Source organism: Pseudocercospora fijiensis (genome assembly GCF_000340215.1).
Source record: "Pseudocercospora fijiensis CIRAD86 unplaced genomic scaffold MYCFIscaffold_7, whole genome shotgun sequence".
Taxonomy (NCBI): domain Eukaryota; kingdom Fungi; phylum Ascomycota; class Dothideomycetes; order Mycosphaerellales; family Mycosphaerellaceae; genus Pseudocercospora; species Pseudocercospora fijiensis.
Window position 1 is genome coordinate 3,568,848 of NW_006921538.1, and position 20,088 is coordinate 3,588,935.

Here is a 20,088-nt window from a genome sequence, read left to right on the forward strand (position 1 = left end):
CTACGACTAGCATAACATAAGAGATATTAGAAGCCACCGCGAGGCTTAAAGGCCAATATTTGTAGACGATAGACCGTCTACTTCTACGAGTACTTTAGCTATTGCAACGCCGGTTTAAACGCCTTCTACTAAGCCTATAGCAACGACGATAGCAACCCCTTTAATGCCCTCACTTCCGTCGTCAATTCTACGAGATTAGCCTTTAACTAATTAAACTCGGAGACACTAACAACCTCTTCCTCGCTTTAAGAGCCTCCTTTACCCTTAACCTCTTTATGTACGGCCTACGCTTGTTGCTATTGCTGCAGGTTCAAATCCACCCTCAAGTCCTTTACCTACGTTTCTACCTTCTTAAGGCGCTTATTAAGGGCCCTATTCTAGTCGCTAGGAGTCGACAATCGCCACTTTAATAGACTTCGTAGCGGCACTAACTAGTATAGCTCTTCTACACTTAATTTAATGCCTTTCGAGCGGAGCCTTCTACGTTGTCTAGACTCTTCCGCAGAGCGGAAGCGGATAGGCTTCTTCTATAATAATATATTAGCTATAGTATTGGTCTATCTACTACAAAATCTACGTACCTGTCGACTTAGTGTGCTTAGCGGCATTATTCCTTTACTTGCTTAGGTTTAAGCGTAGAAAGTCAATCTCTGAGGTTACGACAGGCTCTAGTTGACCCTCGTTACTAACCCTGATCGACACCCTAGCCGGAGCGAGGTCGGCTGCAGGTGTAGACCCAATCGGCGTTCGACACGCCACCAAAGTTTGCATGGAAAGTGGAACTATTAGTGGGACCTATTCGCCAAGAATCTCCGGTCTGACTTGCAAAGGGATGGCATGGCATGGCGATTATCACTCGTGACGATGCTGAACAGGTCTTGGCACGCATTTGCAATCATTCAGTACAGTACAGCACCACCATCATCGCAACGATCCCCGCTTGCCCTGATTCCATTCCTCCAGCTCCTTCATCCCGCCCCGCCCCGCCCGCCCGCCCTCCACCAGCGCTGCCTGTGCCCTCTCACGTCGACGGAACGAGAAGCGCCAGCGGCCCACGGGCGAAATCCGGACACACCTTCGCAGCGATGTCGCGCCACACGTGAAACTGCGCGCCCAGAAGCGGATGAGCGTCGGCCTTCGACAGCCTGATGGTGTCTTCGGTGACCATCCACGGTTTGCCGACGGCCGAGAAATGCACGACCGCTGCACTTTCCTGGAGCAAGTACAGCTCCTGGGAAAGAGGATGCTCGCTGGGGAAGCGGGGCTTTGCGCGGGGTGACCCTCCTGGTCCCGGCGTCGGTGCTGCTGCTGGCGCCGTCGCAGTCGTGAAGTTCACGTGCGAAGATGAGTTCGTCACGCTTCTGCCCGCGATATCACTGTCGACAAACGTGGGCATCTTGGGCCGTGCCATCGCGTTCACCTTCTCAATCGTCGTCATGTTGAGTTCCCGTGTGGCATGGTACCACCGCGGCACATTCCAGTCCTCCCAGTGACTGTTCAAAGTGACGTACTCGCCGCTCAGCATCATCACGTGCTCGCCTGGAAGTCATGTCAGCATCTCGTTTGCGCCAGCCCGTCGAACAACGCCGACGCACCCAGCAAGTCATTGATCAGGTCCATGTCGAATTGGCCATACCCAATGCGACCCAGTGTCTGGTTCACATCATTCCACAGCCGATCCGAAAGGCTGATCATGAGGAAGGTGCTCGCCAGGAAGTCCTTTGCGATCCAGTATGCTCGGGGCGCGGCAAGATCAACCACGGGAAGTCCAGAGAAAAGGTGGTCGAGATTCTGCATGATGAGCTGGTCGGAATCGAAAGCCAGCACGCGCCTCAGCCCGGGCGCGAGACGATGCAATTTGAAGGCCAGCAGCTTCAGGAGGCAGTCAATGTAATACCCGTCGGCCCCCGACGGCAAAGGAGGCGGCTGCTCGATGTGAACCGTGACACCTCTTTCCTCGAAGGCAGAAATGTAAGCCTGGCTGACCTTCGACGCAGCGATAACATGAATCGGAATGTGACATCGTAGATCCTGCTGCAGCCGGTACACGTTGACCAAGACCGAGCAGGCATATTGATCGTTTGTGGCGTAAAAGCTATACGCGTATCCGCCGTCGGGGTTGACGGAAGCTCCAGATTGTGCTTCCTGAGCCTGCGATTCTGCACTGACCGACTGTCCTGCAGCACTCTGCTGTTTCAGTGACGCACGGTGAGCTTTGACGCTGTCCTGGATGTGTTGTTGCTGGAGCCGCCACTGGTGTTGACGAATCGTGGTCCAAACAAAGAGCAGTGCGACCAGAATCAGGCTGGCCGCAGCAAGACTGCTAACTGGGCGCCTCATCTAGCCAATGCGCGCATGTACGGAAGATCGTACGAGTGAGGCACACCTGTCAAGAGTTCTGGTCTATGAGACGCACCACTTGGCATTCCAGCGATCCGCGTTATCGATGCAAGGGATGACCATGGCGCGCAACAAGTCCTATGTCCAAAGGAGAACCCCAGTCTCAGAACTTTCTCAGTCTCGGATACATTGCTGCCCTCGCGGTCGCTGACTGCTGGAGTCCTTCAGGAGTAGGATCGTCTTGGTCGCATGGGCTGCTACAAACCTGGCCCAGTTTCTGCATGGTTCCTATACGAAATGCGAGAGTATACAATCGCATCAGGCGCGAGCGCGATCTTGATTTGTACAATTATTCTTCGCATTTGGCCACGAACACGGCCTGTAATCTGCGTCCGAATACTGTCGAGACTCCTTCATCATGTCGACCAATATTACATATCACGTGATTGATTGAACGAACACTTGCCGTCGACTGCGCGATCACAGGTACCGCAGCACCGTCATAGAGCTCCGGATCCTTCGACGATTCGGATCTACAGCTCAAAGGAGAAGCCAGCACATCAGCGACCATCGACCTCGAGCATCATCTCAGCCGAGCCGTAGTCTCTTTCGCTCCAAGAGCCTCCTCGAGTGCCTTTGCCGCAGCCACTGCCCTTTCTTCTCCGTACCTTCCACCTACGATCTGGACAGTAACAGGTTGATCGTTAATCAACTGTGGATCATCTATACATCCGTCAGCAAAGGCGTCCCACAGATGAATTCTTCCACTTACACTGATGCCAGTTGAATCGATCGGTCTCGTTTCTCGGCTTATTGCTGTATTCAAAAAGTCGCGCCATGTGCGGAGACTATGGATATTTCCGCGTAGCCACTGTTTTGCCGTAGACCCACCCACACCATACAAAATTGGTGGCAATCTAGGGACGGAACGAAAGCCTTTCTTACTACCAACCACTTAGGTCCTCTAGTAACGATTGGGGTTAAGAACAAGGCCAAACCGGAAGCAGTTAATAAGCCGTCGCTATACTAAGAGCCTCTAAGCGACCGTAGAAGCCTTCTTCTAAGAGGAAAGAAGCCCTCGCTCTATAGCAATCTACTAACAAACGAGCTACTAAGAAGAGCCGCCGAGAGCCGACCGTTAAGCTAAGTAAAGGACCTAATACGGATGACGAGTTACTTAGTAAGACTTAGCTAACCTAGCAAATTGGCGTAGACGACGAGGACTATATATCGGCTAAAGAGGAAGATAAAGCTATAGAATAAGAAGCAGAGGTCTTCGAGTACGTATTGTAGTAGATAATAGCTAATCTAACTAACCTACGGTTGCCGCTTACGACTAAGTGCTTTCCTCGTAAGACTACCGGTAATAGCGAGGCTTACTACGAGGAATTCTACGATTAGTACGCTAATTAGCGTAATACTAGTACTAACGACGACGACTATAAGTTAGCTAGCTCGGAGATTATCGCCTTAGCGGACAAGATCAAGACTAAGCACTATTTCCGTAGTACTAGTGTCCAGAAGGGCAATTTCTAACGTGCGTACAACATGCTAGCCTCTTAGTACTCTTAGGGTAAGAAGGGGTTGAGACTAGACTTTAAGTTGTCGATTAAGCGCCGGAAGACAGTAACAATTAAAGAGCCGCCTTGTACTACGAATAGAGCCTTACAAGGTCGTCGAAGCCGGACAACTAGAGCCCGTATAACAGCTATATAGCAACAACTAGACGCTCTGTATACGAGCTAGATAGAAGCCGCCGAGGGCCAATCTAATAGCTCGGAAGCTAAAGCTAATAACAATAATAGCGGTTTAACTAGCTCACTATCGGATTAGCGTTACGAGTTAGCAAAGCGATAGCCGTATAAGAACAGATACTGCCTTAACAAGGGTAGACTTTGCTAGTTTAGCGGTCCGGATAGAGCGGAAGACTACTATAAAATCTACCCTAAGATTGCCTCTCGATAGGTGAAAGGCGTACGAGATAGTCGCTTGTCTATTACTAATCTAGGCTCCGCACTAGCATTAAAGATATAGAAGAACAGGGGCAGGCAACTAGCTAACCTATTTAAGACTCTACGGACAGTTGGAACGGCCGCTATTAGCGCTTTAACCCCTACAGTAATCCACAATTACTATAGCTAGCAAGGGGCTCTTCAAAAGCGCTCTCGGTTGTTTAGTCTACTAGCGGCTTCTATAGCAGCTTCTAGTCTAGCAGGTGGACTGCTATTAAGTCTAATTCTAGCCTCGGTCGCTTCCTATTAATCGTATATAGCGGATATAGAATTGATAGGCTTCTTTAGCTAGTTGCGTAAAGAATTGAGTAGTAGCTAGACTAAGCGACATAGTAATATAGCTAATATTAAGCGTATATTCGCTAAAGAAGGCGACTTCTTACTTAAACAGCTAAGGAGGGTTAAACTAAGCCGTTAGACTGCCGCTAGACTTAAGGAAGACTAACACGCTCGATTTGTCGCTGCAGTTAGTCGATATATAGATAAGGAGATACGTAAGCAGCGGCTTAGTCGGATTAATAAGTCGTTAGATAGTCTATTCTATAGTTAGCTATAGAAGCGCTGTTTTAGGGTAGAAGCGAGGCTAAAGAAGGTAGGTAGATTTCCGGTCGTAGGTCGGCGGCTTAATAGCTGATATTTAGTCCAACTAATGTCGCTTCTTATTCTACTAATACTACGTATTTTTGTATAGTATAAATTAGAGGTATATTAGATAGATATAGTCTCGGCTCTCTATACTTGTAGTAATAAAAAACAATGCGTTATAGTATTGCGCTAGTATCTAGTTAGAGTAGTTAAAATTAGCTTCTCAAGTGTAGACCCGCTAAGCTTAACCGCCGAGTAAAGCCGAGTAGACGCCGAAATTTCGGTATAGAGGAGGCGCTCGAAGTCGCGAATTTTCGAATATCTTATCGTAGCTGTATCTTTATTATAACTGTATCTTTTTTAAAACGAATAACGGCAGGTTGTTTAGCGGCATTAATAGTGTTGTTTCCTACCGAAGAGACAATATAGATATATTATAGTAGTATTATATTGTTGCCCTATCGGTTAGTGTGGATTCCGGCTTTCGAAGCTATACTCTCCGGGCCGCTACTCGATTGCGATACGAATGTAGCGACCTACTAATAGCACTACCTTTAGTAAACTCGAGATGTTATATGTAAGGGTTAGTAGCTAAGCAGTGAGAATGTGTACGAAACTTTGAACTAAACTGAAGGGAGTACTGAATCAATATAGCTGCTATCTATATAAGACGAACTGCGAAGAAAGGAAGAAGGGTGCCTTAGAGGGAGAGCCCCTTCCTTAGTATTCCGCCCTGCGGCCGTCTGGCGCGTCCGACGCGTGAGCGTAAGTACGTATGTCCTGCTTGTCCGCTGTCTCGTAGCGCCTTTGTCTCCCAGCCAACTAGCGCAGCGCGCGTGTGCGAACTCGTTTGACCGCTCTTGAGCAAACATGTTTCTCCCAGCTCTTCCCTGCCTTCCGGTTCCTTCCTACCACTCGGATCTGTCCCACGACTCTATATGTCTCGCTTGCTGTCGTCCGTATGTGCGTGCGCGTAGTTTGGTGCAGTCCCGTCGTTCGTGTGTTGATATGTGACGTGTTGTTCTGCTGCATGCGGCCTCCGCGGGAGTCCCTAAGATGTCACGTTATACGGCTGAGTGGGCGACCTAGGCGTACTAGGCGTACTGGGCGTATTGGGCGTACTGGGCGTACTAGGCGTACTAGGCGTACTGGGCGTACTGGGCGACCTGGGCTGACTAGGCGACCTGCTTCGCTAGGGGCCCCTGCTGCCAAGGCAACTCAAATCCGACATCACTTCATGGCATGGCGGCTGGCTTGTAGGACTTGTCGGTGCTTTCTGGGCAGCCACTATGACAGTAGCCCCCCCCTCGTTCTGCGCGGAGTTCCTACGACGCTGAAGGAGGTCCGTATACAATGGGTGCTAGTGTTCTTGTCCTGGTTCGGGTCGGAGACCTTGATCTAAATTCCATTCGTACGCTTCTCGGAGAAAATGTTCCGGGACAGCTCCTTCCATTGTCGTATAGTCGGTATAGTCTCGTAGGAATTCCTCGATTGCTTCGCGGGCGAAGATAATGTAGCGTAGAGGTTCCCAGGTCGTGTCCTCGTCTGAGTACCCCTCCCATTGTACCTCTCCCTACGGCCCGGGAGGGTTGAGATTTCCGAAATTTGTGTTACCAAAGCTCTATCCGATAATCGCCCGCACTATGCCTGAGGCAGATTCCGGCTCGTCTTCGGCCTAATCGGTAGCCTCGGTAGCTTCCGGCATCGGCGGGATGTCTTCGGGGTCCGCGATTTGTCCGGCGGTTCTTAGGTTGACAACGTGTTTGACCGGGTGAATGTTGAGATTTTCTGGGAGATCCAGTTCGTATGCGTGTATGCCGATTTTCTTTACAATTCGGAAGGGTCCTAGATTTTTCCAGTCGAGCTTTTTCGAAGGTCGGTTGGTTCTAATGTGTCGTGAGTCGAGGTAGACGTAATCTCCGACCTAGTAATCTAGCGCGGCGCGTCTGCGCTGATTGGCGTAGTGCTCGTATACTTCTTAGGCATACCTTATCTCGTCCTAGAGCTCTTAGTAGGTCTGGGCCATTTGAAGAGCGAAGGCATCGGCGTCTCTTTCCGGATCGTTTGCCGGGGGCTCTGGTTCGATCTCTATCGGTTCCATACCGGTTCGAGGGTGAAATCCAGTAGAGGCGTAGAACGGCGTAGTCTGAGTTGTAGCCGACTCCCAATTGTTAATGGCAAATTCAATAGAAGGCGTCAATCTTGGCCAGTCGTTTTAGTAGTAATTGCAGAAGCACCTAATGATTTGCTCGATCTGCGCGTTAGCGCGTTCGGTTTGCCCGTCGGTCTGCGGGTAGTAAGCCGTTGAAAGGCGCGCTTGAATTTTCAATCGTTCGCAATTTCACCTCTTGCTTATAGAATTCGCACTTGTCGATGTCGATATGCAGTCCAGCTTCTGCGAGTTTCTCAAGTACCTTTTCGATGTGTTCGTAGTGTTCCGCTTTCGTTTTGCTGTAAATCAGGATGTCGTCCATGTACGCCGAGACGAAGGCGTCTAGGAATTCTTTAAGCGTATCGTTGATGTATGATTGGAACGTGCTAGGTCCGTTGCAGAGCCCGAACGGCAAGACTAGGTATTCAAAAAGGCCGTAACGGGTTCGGAAGGCTGTCAACCATTCGTCTCCCTCGGCAATACGGATCGCGTTAAAGGCGGCGATTACGTCGAGCTTAGTAAACCAGCGAGCCTTCGAAAGGCGTTCGAGCGTTTCGTTTACGAGAGGGATTGGGTAGCGGTTCTTTTTCGTCAACGCGTTGAGGCCCCGGTAGTCTACGCAGAAACGGAGACCTCCGCCGGGTTTCCGGGCAAACATAACTGGTGCGGCTGCTTCGGAGGAACTGGGGCGGATAAAGCCCTTTTGTAGGTTGTCTTCGAGGTATTTCTTTAGTACGAGGAGCTCATCTCGAGACATCGAGTAGAGAGGAAACGAGTGGCATCTTTGTAAGCCTTAAGCAGGTTGACGAGCAGTTCCGGGTCGGTAGCGTAGGCGTAATCTAGCTGTTCGCGCGTAGCGGGGATTTCATTCCATACTAAGCTTGAAAAATCGGGTACGTCGTCAGGTCTTGTGTTTTGAATCCATTCGTCAGGCGTGTCCATCTTAATAGAGGCGTTTTTTGAGGCAGTTCGTAATGTAAGGGTCAGTAGCTGAGCAGTGAGAATGTGCACGAAACTTTGAACTGAACTGAAGGGAGCACTAAATCAATATAGCTACTATCTGCACAAGACGAACTGCGAAGAAAGGAAGAAGGGTGCCTTAGAGGGAGAGCCCCTTCCTTAGTATTCCGCCCTGCGGCCGTCTAGCGCGTCCGACGCGTGAGCGCAAGCACGCATGTCCTGCTTGTCCGCTGTCTCGTAGCGCCTTTGTCTCCCAGCCAACTAGCGCAGCGCGCGTGTGCGAACTCGTTTGACCGCTCTTGAGCAAACATGTTTCTCCTAGCTCTTCCCTGCCTTCCGGTTCCTTCCTACTACTCGGATCTGTCCCACGACTCTATATGTCTCGCTTGCTGTCGTCCGTATATGCGTGCGCGTAGTTTGGTGCAGTCCCGTCGTTCGTGTGTTGATATGTGACGTGTTGTTCTGCTGCATGCGGCCTCCGCGGGAGTCCCTAAGATGTTACGTTATGCGGCTGAGTGGGCGACCTGGGCGTACTAGGCGTACTGGGCGTATTGGGCGTACTGGGCGTACTAGGCGTACTGGGCGTACTGGGCGTACTGGGCGACCTAGGCTGACTAGGCGACCTGCTTCGCTGGGGGCCCCTGCTGCTAAGGCAACTCAAATCCGACATCACTTCATAGCATAGCGGCTAGCTTGTAGGACTTGTCGGTGCTTTCTAGGCAGCCACCATGACAGTAGCCCCCCCCTCGTTCTGCGCGGAGTTCCTACGACGCTGAAGGAGGTCCGTATACAATGGGTGCTGGTGTTCTTGTCCTGGTTCGGGTCGGAGACCTTAATCTAAATTCCATTCGTACGCTTCTCGGAGAAAATGTTCCGGGACAGCTCCTTCCATTGTCGTATAGTCGGTGTAGTCTCGTAGGAATTCCTCGATTGCTTCGCGGGCGAAGATAATGTAGCGTAGAGGTTCCCAGGTCGTGTCCTCGTCTGAGTACCCCTCCTATTGTACCTCTCCCCACGGCCCGGGAGGGTTGAGATTTCCGAAATTTGTGTTACTAAAGCTCCATCCGATAATCGCCCGCACTGTACCTAAGGCAGATTCCGGCTCGTCTTCGGCCTGATCGGTAGCCTCGGTAGCTTCCGGCATCGGCGGGATGTCTTCGGGGTCCGCGATTTGTCCGGCGGTTCTTAGGTTGACAACGTGTTTGACCGGGTGAATGTTGAGATTTTCTGGGAGATCCAGTTCGTATACGTGTGTGCCGATTTTCTTTACAATTCGGAAGGGTCCTAGATTTTTCCAGTCGAGCTTTTTCGAAGGTCGGTTGGTTCTAATGTGTCGTAAGTCGAGGTAGACGTAATCTCCGACCTAGTAATCTGGCGCGGCGCGTCTGCGCTAATTGGCGTAGTGCTCGTACACTTCTTAGGCATACCTTATCTCGTCCTGGAGCTCTTAGTGGGTCTGGGCCATTTGAAGAGCGAAGGCATCGGCGTCTCTTTCCGGATCGTTTGCCGGGGGCTCTAGTTCGATCTCTATCGGTTCCATACCGGTTCGAGGGTGAAATCCAGTAGAGGCGTAGAACGGCGTAGTCTGAGTTGTAGCCGACTCCCAATTGTTGATGGCAAATTCAATAGAAGGCGTCAATCTTAGCCAGTCGTTTTGGTAGTAATTGCAGAAGCACCTAATAATTTGCTCGATCTGCGCGTTAGCGCGTTCGGTTTGCCCGTCGGTCTGCGGGTAGTAAGCCGTTGAAAGGCGCGCTTGAATTTTCAATCGTTCGCAATTTCACCTCTTGCTTATAGAATTCGCACTTGTCGATGTCGATATACAGTCCAGCTTCTGCGAGTTTCTCAAGTACCTTTTCGATGTGTTCGTAGTGTTCCGCTTTCGTTTTGCTATAAATCAGGATATCGTCTATGTACGCTAAGACGAAGGCGTCTAGGAATTCTTTAAGCGTATCGTTGATGTATGATTGGAACGTACTAGGTCCGTTGCAGAGCCCGAACGGCAAGACTAGGTATTCAAAAAGGCCGTAACGGGTTCGGAAGGCTGTCAACCATTCGTCTCCCTCGGCAATACGGATCGCGTTAAAGGCGGCGATCACGTCGAGCTTGGTAAACTAGCGAGCCTTCGAAAGGCGTTCGAGCGTTTCGTTTACGAGAGGGATTGGGTAGCGGTTCTTTTTCGTCAACGCGTTGAGGCCCCGGTAGTCCACGCAGAAACGGAGACCTCCGCCGGGTTTCCGGGCAAACATAACTGGTGCGGCTGCTTCGGAGGAACTGGGGCGGATAAAGCCCTTTTGTAGGTTGTCTTCGAGGTATTTCTTTAGTACGAGGAGCTCATCTCGAGACATCGAGTAGAGAGGAAACGAGTGGCATCTTTGTAAGCCTTAAGCAGGTTGACGAGCAGTTCCGGGTCGGTAGCGTAGGCGTGATCTAGCTGTTCGCGCGTAGCGGGGATTTCATTCCATGCTGAGCTTGAAAAATCGGGTACGTCGTCAGGTCTTGTGTTTTGAATCCATTCGTTAGGCGTGTCCATCTTGATAGAGGCGTTTTTTGAGGCAGTTCGTAATATAAGGGTCAGTGGCTGAGCAGTGAGAATGTGTACGAAACTTTGAACTGAACTGAAGGGAGCACTGAATCAATATGGCTGCTATCTGCACAAGACGAACTGCGAAGAAAGGAAGAAGGGTGCCTTAGAGGGAGAGCCCCTTCCTTAGTATTCCGCCCTGCGGCCGTCTAGCGCGTCCGACGCGTGAGCGCAAGCACGCATATCCTGCTTGTCCGCTGTCTCGTAGCGCCTTTGTCTCCCAGCTAACTGGCGCAGCGCGCGTATGCGAACTCGTTTGACCGCTCTTGAGCAAACATGTTTCTCCCAGCTCTTCCCTGCCTTCCGGTTCCTTCCTACCACTCGGATCTGTCCCACGACTCTGTATATCTCGCTTGCTGTCGTCCGTATGTGCGTGCGCGTAGTTTGGTGCAGTCCCGTCGTTCGTGTGTTGATGTGTAACGTGTTGTTCTGCTGCATGCGGCCTCCGCGGGAGTCCCTAAGATGTCACGTTATGCGGCTGAGTGGGCGACCTAGGCGTACTGGGCGTACTAGGCGTATTGGGCGTACTGGGCGTACTGGGCGTACTGGGCGTACTGGGCGTACTAGGCGACCTGGGCTGACTGGGCGACCTGCTTCGCTGGGGGCCGATTTGGTGTTGGCTAGTGTTGGCTAGGTGTTGGCTCCCTTTCTCCTACTACTGCTCTCCCGCCTTTGGCTCGATTTACGTCAATGACACACGTCTCCTTAAGTAGCATACAAGCAAGAGTTTTACCAATTTTAAGCTAAATCGGAGAGGGTCGATTTGGTGTTGGCTGGTGTTGGCTGGTGTTGGCTAGGTGTTGGCTCAGGTGTTGGCTCGGGTGTTGGGCCTATATCTCCACGGCCTACCCATGGATCGCCGTCATATTTTAGGCCTTACTAGGACTATATAGGACCTATTCGCGTGCGAAGTTACAGCTTTATCGGAGCTAAGATAAAAAAGTTTTATTTACTACCGGCCGCCTAGCGGACCCTACCTCAAATGTCTACTACCATTTTATAGCTAGTATATAGTACTATCTTCTCCTACTATCTTCTTGAGACTTATATTAGACCGTACTATCGACTACTTATCTCGAAACGTTCTATTTCCTGGCCTATAGTATTTTATTGTACTATCTACTATCCTATCATTCCATCTAGAGGTTCCACGACTTCCCTTTTAGGTATCGACAGCGAGGTGTAGGCCAGCGAGGTACCCAGGATAGTCCTAGGGGTCCTAGAAGGCCCTACGATAGGTTTTGCCTAATCGGGGGGTCGACAGCGAGGTCCAAGAGGGTCTAGTAGGTAGGTCTATAGGCGACGGCAGGGTCGCCCCCCGTAGGTTGAACTTGGCCAGCGACCCGAGTCCAACGCGTTGGACTCAGCGTTGGACTCAGCGTTGGACTCGTTTTGAATGGCATTTTGACTGGAGGTACCATCAATTTTGATGGGCGGTGCGTGAAAATGTCATCAATATTGATGGGCGTTGGATTGCGTTGGATTCCCGATTAGGCCGTTGGACTCCGTTGGACTCAGTGTTGGGCCTACTACTCGCCATATAGTAGGCCTACTGCGCTCAAATTTTACCTACCGTATGCTCTATATAGAGCCTACCCGCGTACTAATTTATACAGGAATCGGAGAGGGTCGATTTGGTGTTGGCTAGTGTTGGCTGGGTGTTGGCTAGGTGTTGGCTCCCTCTCTCCCACTATTACTCTCCCGCCGCTAGCCCGATCTACGTCAAAATTTCACGTCTCTTTAGACACTATTCGAACAAGGGATCTACCAATTTTGAGCTGAATCGGAGACAAAAAATTTGGTGTTGGCTGGTGTTGGCTAGTGTTGGCTGGTGTTGGCTAGGTGTTGGCTCGGGTGTTGGGCCTATATCTCCACGGCCTACCCATGGATCGCCGTCATATTTTAGGCCTTACTAGGACTATATAGGACCTATTCGCGTGCGAAGTTACAGCTTTATCGGAGCTAAGATAAAAAAGTTTTATTTACTACCGGCCGCCTAGCGGACCCTACCTCATATGTCTACTACCATTTTATAGCTAGTATATAGCACTATCTTCTCCTACTATCTTCTTAAGACTTATATTAGACCGTACTATCGACTACTTATCTCTAAACGATCTATTTCCTAGCCTATAGTACATTATTATACCACTTACTACCTTATTATTCTCCTACGCCCAGTACGCCCAGTACGCCCAGTACGCCCAATACGCCCAGTACGCCCAGTACGCCCAGGTCGCCCACTCAGCCGCATAACGTGACATCTCAGGGACTCCCGCGGAGGCCGCATGCAGCAGAACAACACGTCACACATCAACACACGAACGACGGGACTGCACCAAACTACGCGCACGCACATACGGACGACAGCAAGCGAGACATACAGAGTCGTGGGACAGATCCGAGTGGTAGGAAGGAACCGGAAGGCAGGGAAGAGCTGGGAGAAACATGTTTGCTCAAGAGCGGTCAAACGAGTTCGCACACGCGCGCTGCGCCAGTTGGCTGGGAGACAAAGGCGCTGCGAGACAGCGGACAAGCAGGACATGCGTGCTTGCGCTCACGCGTCGGACGCGCCAGACGGCCGCAGGGCGGAATACTAAGGAAGGGGCTCTCCCTCTGAGGCACCCTTCTTCCTTTCTTCGCAGTTCGTCTTGTGCAGATAGCAGCCATATTGATTCAGTGCTCCCTTCAGTTCAGTTCAAAGTTTCGTGCACATTCTCACTGCTCAGCCACTGACCCTTACATTACGAACTGCCTCAAAAAACGCCTCTATCAAGATGGACACGCCTGACGAATGGATTCAAAACACAAGACCTGACGACGTACCCGATTTTTCAAGCTCAGCATGGAATGAAATCCCCGCTACGCGCGAACAGCTAGATCACGCCTACGCTACCGACCCGGAACTGCTCGTCAACCTGCTTAAGGCTCACAAAGATGCCACTCGTTTCCTCTCGGTCTCCCGTACTAGCCTTAGTACGGCTCTCAGCGACGCGAATGCTTCTATCGCGGAAAAAGAAGACGAGGTAGGCCGCCTCCAGTCGCAGCTCGCCTCTGCTCGCCTAGGCGCCGCGGCACCCGCTTCTCACCCATTTACACCCACTTCGAACAAGAGTAAGAAGCTGAGCGACCCCGAACGCTTTACCGGCAAGCGTGAAGTGTACGAAGAATTCAAGACACAGGTTAAGATCCGCTTTCTCGCCAACGCCGACCACTATCCGACTGAAGCTTCAAAGACCGGATTTATGTTTTCTCTGCTCGGTGGCTCCGCCCTCGATTCCTGCCGCAGCCTCTTAGAAAATGCAGAAACAACCACAACGGCTACTATCTGGAAGGCCCTCGACGCCAGTTTCGGCGACCCCGACCGCAAGCAAACTGCGCGCCTGAACTTGGACAAACTCAAGCAAGCAAACAAGACCTACCAAGAGTACCATGCCGCCTTCCAACACGAGATTGGGTACGCCGAATACCCCCCGGACGTCGCCAAATGGATCTTGGTGCGCGGCCTTAGCGAAGAAATGATGCTGCAAGTCCGCGATAAGGATACGGAGAATCTAAACATCACCGAACTGCACGCCTTGCTTACGCGTATCGACAATACGACTCGAAACTTCGCGAAAATCATCGCCAACCGCGGAGGCGCCCGTACGAATGCCGGTCGCTTTACGTCGCCGTTCGCTACGCCACCGTCGAAGTCACAGACAGCTCAGACGCCGGCTTCAGCACCAGCTCCGGCTACAGCCCCAACACCGCCAGGCGCCTGGCCTGCCGCCGATCCGATGGATTTGAGCGCTGCCTCGCTCGGCGCCCGTCCACGCGCGCCCCTAGTGAATGGCAAGCTTTCGGAAGAAGAGAAGCAGCGTCGCCGTACGGCAGGAGAATGCATCTACTGCGGAGTGAAAGGACACATTGCTCGCCTCTGCCCGTCTCTCGTCGGCCGGCTAAACACGCCAACGACACAACGAGTCGCCGCCGCGAATGTCACGACTCCAGATACGCCTTCACCGGCCAGCGCTGCTCCGAGCGGCCAGGGAAAAGCTTGAACCTTGCATACAGTCGCTTGCAAGGTTCATTCGTTCCAAAACTGAGAGTATCTGCTGCTACCTTCCCTTTCTCCAGCTCGGCTACAGAGAAAGAGTTGGTCTGCCAGCCTTTCGTAGTAGAAACGTTGATAGGAAATCAAAAGAAATCATTGAAAACTGCAGCTCTCATTGACAACGGCGCAACCGGCTACTCGTTTATGGATTACGACCATGCGAGAGAGCTCGGCTTAACGTTCCAAGACCTCACGTACGCTCGGGAGTTGGAAATGTTTGACGGTACGACCGCGGCCGCCGGCAAGGTGACCCAGATCTGCCACTCATCCATTACTATCGGCCCGCATACCGAACACATTATGTTTTTCCTTACGAAACTCCCGAAGACTCACCCCGTTATTCTTGGTCTTCCTTGGCTTAAAAAGCACAACCCGGTTATCGACTGGGCCTCCGAATCTCTGTCCTTTACGAGCAAGCATTGCGCTGAGCACTGCTTCAACGAATCCAGTTCCACCTCCGATACTCCCCGAGATCGTACCGTGTTCGCTATTAGCGCGGCTGCCTTCTCGCGTCTTGCCCGCGACAAACGCACTCAGATCTTCGCTGCAACAATGCAGGATATCGAGAAGGCTATCCGAAAGTTCGACGAAGAACCAACGGATCCAAGAACGAAACTACCGAAGGAGCATTGGCACCGACTCCACCAGTTTTCGAAGAAGAACGCCGACATTCTGCCACCGCACCGGCCAGGTGTCGACCACAAAATCGAGCTAATCGACGGCAAGCCGCCGCCGTACGGCCCTCTCTACTCGATGTCTCGAGATGAGCTCCTCGTACTGAAAAAATACCTCGAAGACAACCTGCAAAAGGGCTTTATCCGCCCCAGTTCCTCCGAAGCAGCCGCACCAGTTATGTTTGCCCGGAAACCCGGCGGAGGTCTCCGTTTCTGCGTGGACTACCGGGGCCTCAACGCGTTGACGAAAAAGAACCGCTACCCAATCCCTCTCGTAAACGAAACGCTCGAACGCCTTTCGAAGGCTCGCTGGTTTACCAAGCTCGACGTGATCGCCGCCTTTAACGCGATCCGTATTGCCGAGGGAGACGAATGGTTGACAGCCTTCCGAACCCGTTACGGCCTTTTTGAATACCTGGTCTTGCCGTTCGGGCTCTGCAACGGACCTAGCACGTTCCAATCATACATCAACGATACGCTTAAAGAATTCCTAGACGCCTTCGTCTCGGCGTACATGGACGACATCCTGATTTACAGCAAAACGAAAGCGGAACACTACGAACACATCGAAAAGGTACTTGAGAAACTCGCAGAAGCTGGACTGCATATCGACATCGACAAGTGCGAATTCTACAAGCAAGAGGTGAAATTCCTCGGCCTCATTGTCTCTTCAGAAGGTATTCGAATGGATCCCGGCAAGATCGAAGCCGTTCTGAACTGGGGAGTGCCACGAAACGTGAAAGAAGTCCAGGGCTTCCTCGGTTTTGCCAACTTCTACCGGAGATTCATACGGAATTTCAGCGGAATCGCCCGTCCACTTACGGCACTTACGCGGAAAGACGTCAAATTTGAATGGTCACCGGCCTGTCAAGAAGCCTTCGACCAGTTACGGCAAAGTTTTACGACCGCACCGATCCTGCAGTACTTCGACTTCGATAAAGAAACGCGCCTGGAAACCGATGCTTCCGACGGTACAACTGGCGCCGTTCTCCTTCAACGAACGACCCCGGAAGATGCGTGGCTGCCCGTAGCCTACCTCTCCAAGAAAATGTCCTCCGCGGAATGCAATTACGACATCTACGACAAGGAGCTCCTCGCAATCGTTAAGGCTTTCGAAGAATGGCGTCCGGAACTCGAAGGTTCTGAGTCACCGATCCAGGTCAGCTCGGATCACAAGAACCTCATCTACTTTCTCAAGAGCAAAATCCTTAGCCGTAGGCAGGTACGCTGGAGTGAGTTTCTTTCCCGGTTTAACTTCGTCATTCAGTATACGCCCGGCAAAGCAAACTCACAGGCCGACGCACTTACGAGGCGCAACGGAGACTCGCCTTTGGATCGAGGTCCGCAGCGTGAAGAACAGTCTATCCTTAAGGAGCACAACCTCAGCCAGGAACTGTACGAGCTCCTCGGAGACGACTTTACCGGCCCAGAGCCTCTCGTAGCATCCTTTGTACTAATGGCCGCTCCCGCCTTTCTCGGAGACGACGATAGCTCGGACGACGAAGACACGAGTTCAGAAAGCTCAGACAGCGACCAGGAAAGCGAAGAGGAAGCACAGGACCTCCTCGAACCTACCCAGCTCGAACAGCAGCTTACGACAGCATACGCCGAAGACGCTTTTACCAAAGGTCTGATTCAAGCTTTGCAGAACGAGGAGCGGTTGTACGAGAATGTTTCTCTCTCGGAGTACGAGCTCCGTGGAACTCCACCGCGAGCACCCCGTGCAACATTCAGAAATGCCCTCTACGTCCCGGATTTCGAAGATTTACGCGACCAGATTATGCGTTCCGCTCACAACCCTCTCGGAATGGCACATCCCGGTCGAGCCAAGATGTTGTCTCAGCTCCGGAAGTGGTACTACTGGCCTAATCTGTACCGGGATGTCGACCGATTCGTTAAGAACTGCGTAGTATGCCGTAGAGCGAAAGCAGACACGCGTAAGCCGCAAGGGCTGCTGAAACCTCTTGAAGTCCCTCTACGACCATGGCAACACATTTCAATGGATTTCATTGTGGGCCTACCGAAAGGATCCGACTTTGACGGCCTCCAGTTTCAAAACATGCTGGTCGTAGTTTGCCGCCTTACGAAACGCAAGAAGGTATTGAATGCCCGCAGCCTGACCGCAAAGAATACGGCTTGGGTCTTCTACCGGGACGTGTGGAAAGATACAGGCCTACCTGAATCAATTGTATCTGATCGCGGCCCGAATTTCGTTGCCCGTTTCTGGAAGCGCCTCTGCGAACGATTGAAAATTCAAGCGCGCCTTTCAACGGCTTACCACCCGCAGACCGACGGGCAAACCGAACGCGCTAACGCGCAGATCGAGCAAATCATTAGGTGCTTCTGCAATTACCACCAAAACGACTGGCCAAGATTGACGCCTTCTATTGAATTTGCCATCAACAATTGGGAGTCGGCTACAACTCAGACTACGCCGTTCTACGCCTCTACTGGATTTCACCCTCGAACCGGTATGGAACCGATAGAGATCGAACCAGAGCCCCCGGCAAACGATCCGGAAAGAGACGCCGATGCCTTCGCTCTTCAAATGGCCCAGACCCACCAAGAGCTCCAGGACGAGATAAGGTATGCCCAAGAAGTGTACGAGCACTACGCCAATCAGCGCAGACGCGCCGCGCCAGATTACCAGGTCGGAGATTACGTCTACCTCGACTCACGACACATCAGAACCAACCGACCTTCGAAAAAGCTCGACTGGAAAAATCTAGGACCCTTCCGAATTGTAAAGAAAATCGGCACACACGCATACGAACTGGATCTCCCAGAAAATCTCAACATTCACCCGGTCAAACACGTTGTCAACCTAAGAACCGCCGGAGAAATCGCGGACCCCGAAGACATCCCGCCGATGCCGGAAGCTACCGAGGCTACCGATCAGGCCGAAGACGAGCCGGAATCTGCCTCAGGCACAGTGCGGGCGATTATCGGATGGAGCTTTAGTAACACAAATTTCGGAAATCTCAACCCTCCCGGGCCGTGGGGAGAGGTATAATGGGAGGGGTACTCAGACGAGGACACGACCTGGGAACCTCTACGCCACATTATCTTCGCCCGCGAAGCAATCGAGGAATTCCTACGAGACTACACCGACCATACGACAATGGAAGGAGCTGTCCCGGAACATTTTCTCCGAGAAGCGTACGAATGGAATTTGGATCAAGGTCTCCGACCCGAACCAGGACAAGAACACCAGCACCCATTGTATACGGACCTCCTTCAGCGTCGTGGGAACTCCGCGCAGAACGAGGGGGGGGCTACTGTCATGGTGGCTGCCCAGAAAGCACCGACAAGTCCTACAAGCCAGCCGCCATGCCATGAAGTGATGTCGGATTTGAGTTGCCTTGGCAGCAGGGGCCCCCAGCGAAGCAGGTCGCCCAGTCAGCCCAGGTCGCCCAGTACGCCCAGTACGCCCAGTACGCCCAGTACGCCCAGTACGCCCAATACGCCCAGTACGCCCAGTACGCCCAGGTCGCCCACTCAGCCGCATAACGTGACATCTCAGGGACTCCCGCGGAGGCCGCATGCAGCAGAACAACACGTCACACATCAACACACGAACGACGGGACTGCACCAAACTACGCGCACGCACATACGGACGACAGCAAGCGAGACATACAGAGTCGTGGGACAGATCCGAGTGGTAGGAAGGAACCGGAAGGCAGGGAAGAGCTGGGAGAAACATGTTTGCTCAAGAGCGGTCAAACGAGTTCGCACACGCGCGCTGCGCCAGTTGGCTGGGAGACAAAGGCGCTGCGAGACAGCGGACAAGCAGGACATGCGTGCTTGCGCTCACGCGTCGGACGCGCCAGACGGCCGCAGGGCGGAATATTTATACAGGAATCGGAGAGGGTCGATTTGGTGTTGGCTAGTGTTGGCTGGGTGTTGGCTAGGTGTTGGCTCCCTCTTCAGTGCTCCCTTCAGTTCAGTTCAAAGTTTCGTGCACATTCTCACTGCTCAGCCACTGACCCTTACAAACGAGTTCGCACACGCGCGCTGCGCCAGTTGGCTAGGAGACAAAGGCGCTGCGAGACAGCGGACAAGCAGGACATGCGTGCTTACGCTCACGCGTCGGACGCGCCAGACGGCCGCAGGGCGGAATACTAAGGAAGGGGCTCTCCCTCTGAGGCACCCTTCTATATAGGACCTATTCGCGTGCGAAGTTACAGCTTTATCGGAGCTAAGATAAAAAAGTTTTATTTACTACCGGCCTTCTCACTGCTCAGCCACTGACCCTTACAACCATTTTATAGCTAGTATATAGCACTATCTTCTCCTACTATCTTCTTAAGACTTATATTAGACCGTACTATCGACTACTTATCTCTAAACGATCTATTTCCTAGCCTATAGTACATTATTATACCACTTACTACCTTATTATTCTCCTCAGAGGTCCCACGACTTCCCTTTTGGGTATCGACAGCGAGGTATAGGTCAGCGAGGTACCTCGAATAGCCCTAGGGGTCCTACGAGGCCCTACGATAGGTTTTGCCTAATCGGGGGGTCGACGGCGAGGTCCTAGAGGGTCTAGTAGGTAGGTCTATAGGCGACAGTGAGGTTCCTACCCACTCGGTGCCAGACATGCGAATTTCGCTAAGTCCACGAGTTGCGCGCGTTTTAAGGGCTCTCGCGAGGCAGGGTCGCCCCCGAAGTAGGGGTTTCC

General features: G+C 52.0%; 2 protein-coding genes across 2 annotated transcripts, besides 2 other annotated features; both read right to left on the bottom strand.

The window, feature by feature from the left end:
• Positions 1 to 451: 451 nt before the first annotated feature.
• Positions 452 to 2,340, bottom strand: MYCFIDRAFT_78218 (uncharacterized protein; the record flags this gene model as incomplete). The annotated part of the gene is made up of 3 exons (XM_007930761.1): positions 452 to 527; positions 1,026 to 1,539; positions 1,596 to 2,340. 3 exons carry the CDS (start codon positions 2,338 to 2,340, stop codon positions 452 to 454), a joined length of 1,335 nt encoding a protein of 444 aa, XP_007928952.1.
• A 9,031-nt stretch (positions 2,341 to 11,371) lies between these two features.
• On the bottom strand, positions 11,372 to 12,054 carry MYCFIDRAFT_177433 (uncharacterized protein; the record flags this gene model as incomplete). Its single annotated transcript, XM_007931223.1, has 3 exons — positions 11,372 to 11,478; positions 11,965 to 12,019; positions 12,043 to 12,054. 3 exons carry the CDS (start codon positions 12,052 to 12,054, stop codon positions 11,372 to 11,374), a joined length of 174 nt encoding a protein of 57 aa, XP_007929414.1.
• A 7,583-nt stretch (positions 12,055 to 19,637) lies between these two features.
• Positions 19,638 to 19,651: a sequence feature (Protein overlapping with rRNA (MYCFIDRAFT_208605, EME80498.1) was converted to a misc_feature.).
• Positions 19,652 to 19,994: 343 nt separating this feature from the next.
• Positions 19,995 to 20,088: part of a sequence feature (Protein overlapping with rRNA (MYCFIDRAFT_208605, EME80498.1) was converted to a misc_feature.) that runs on past the window's edge.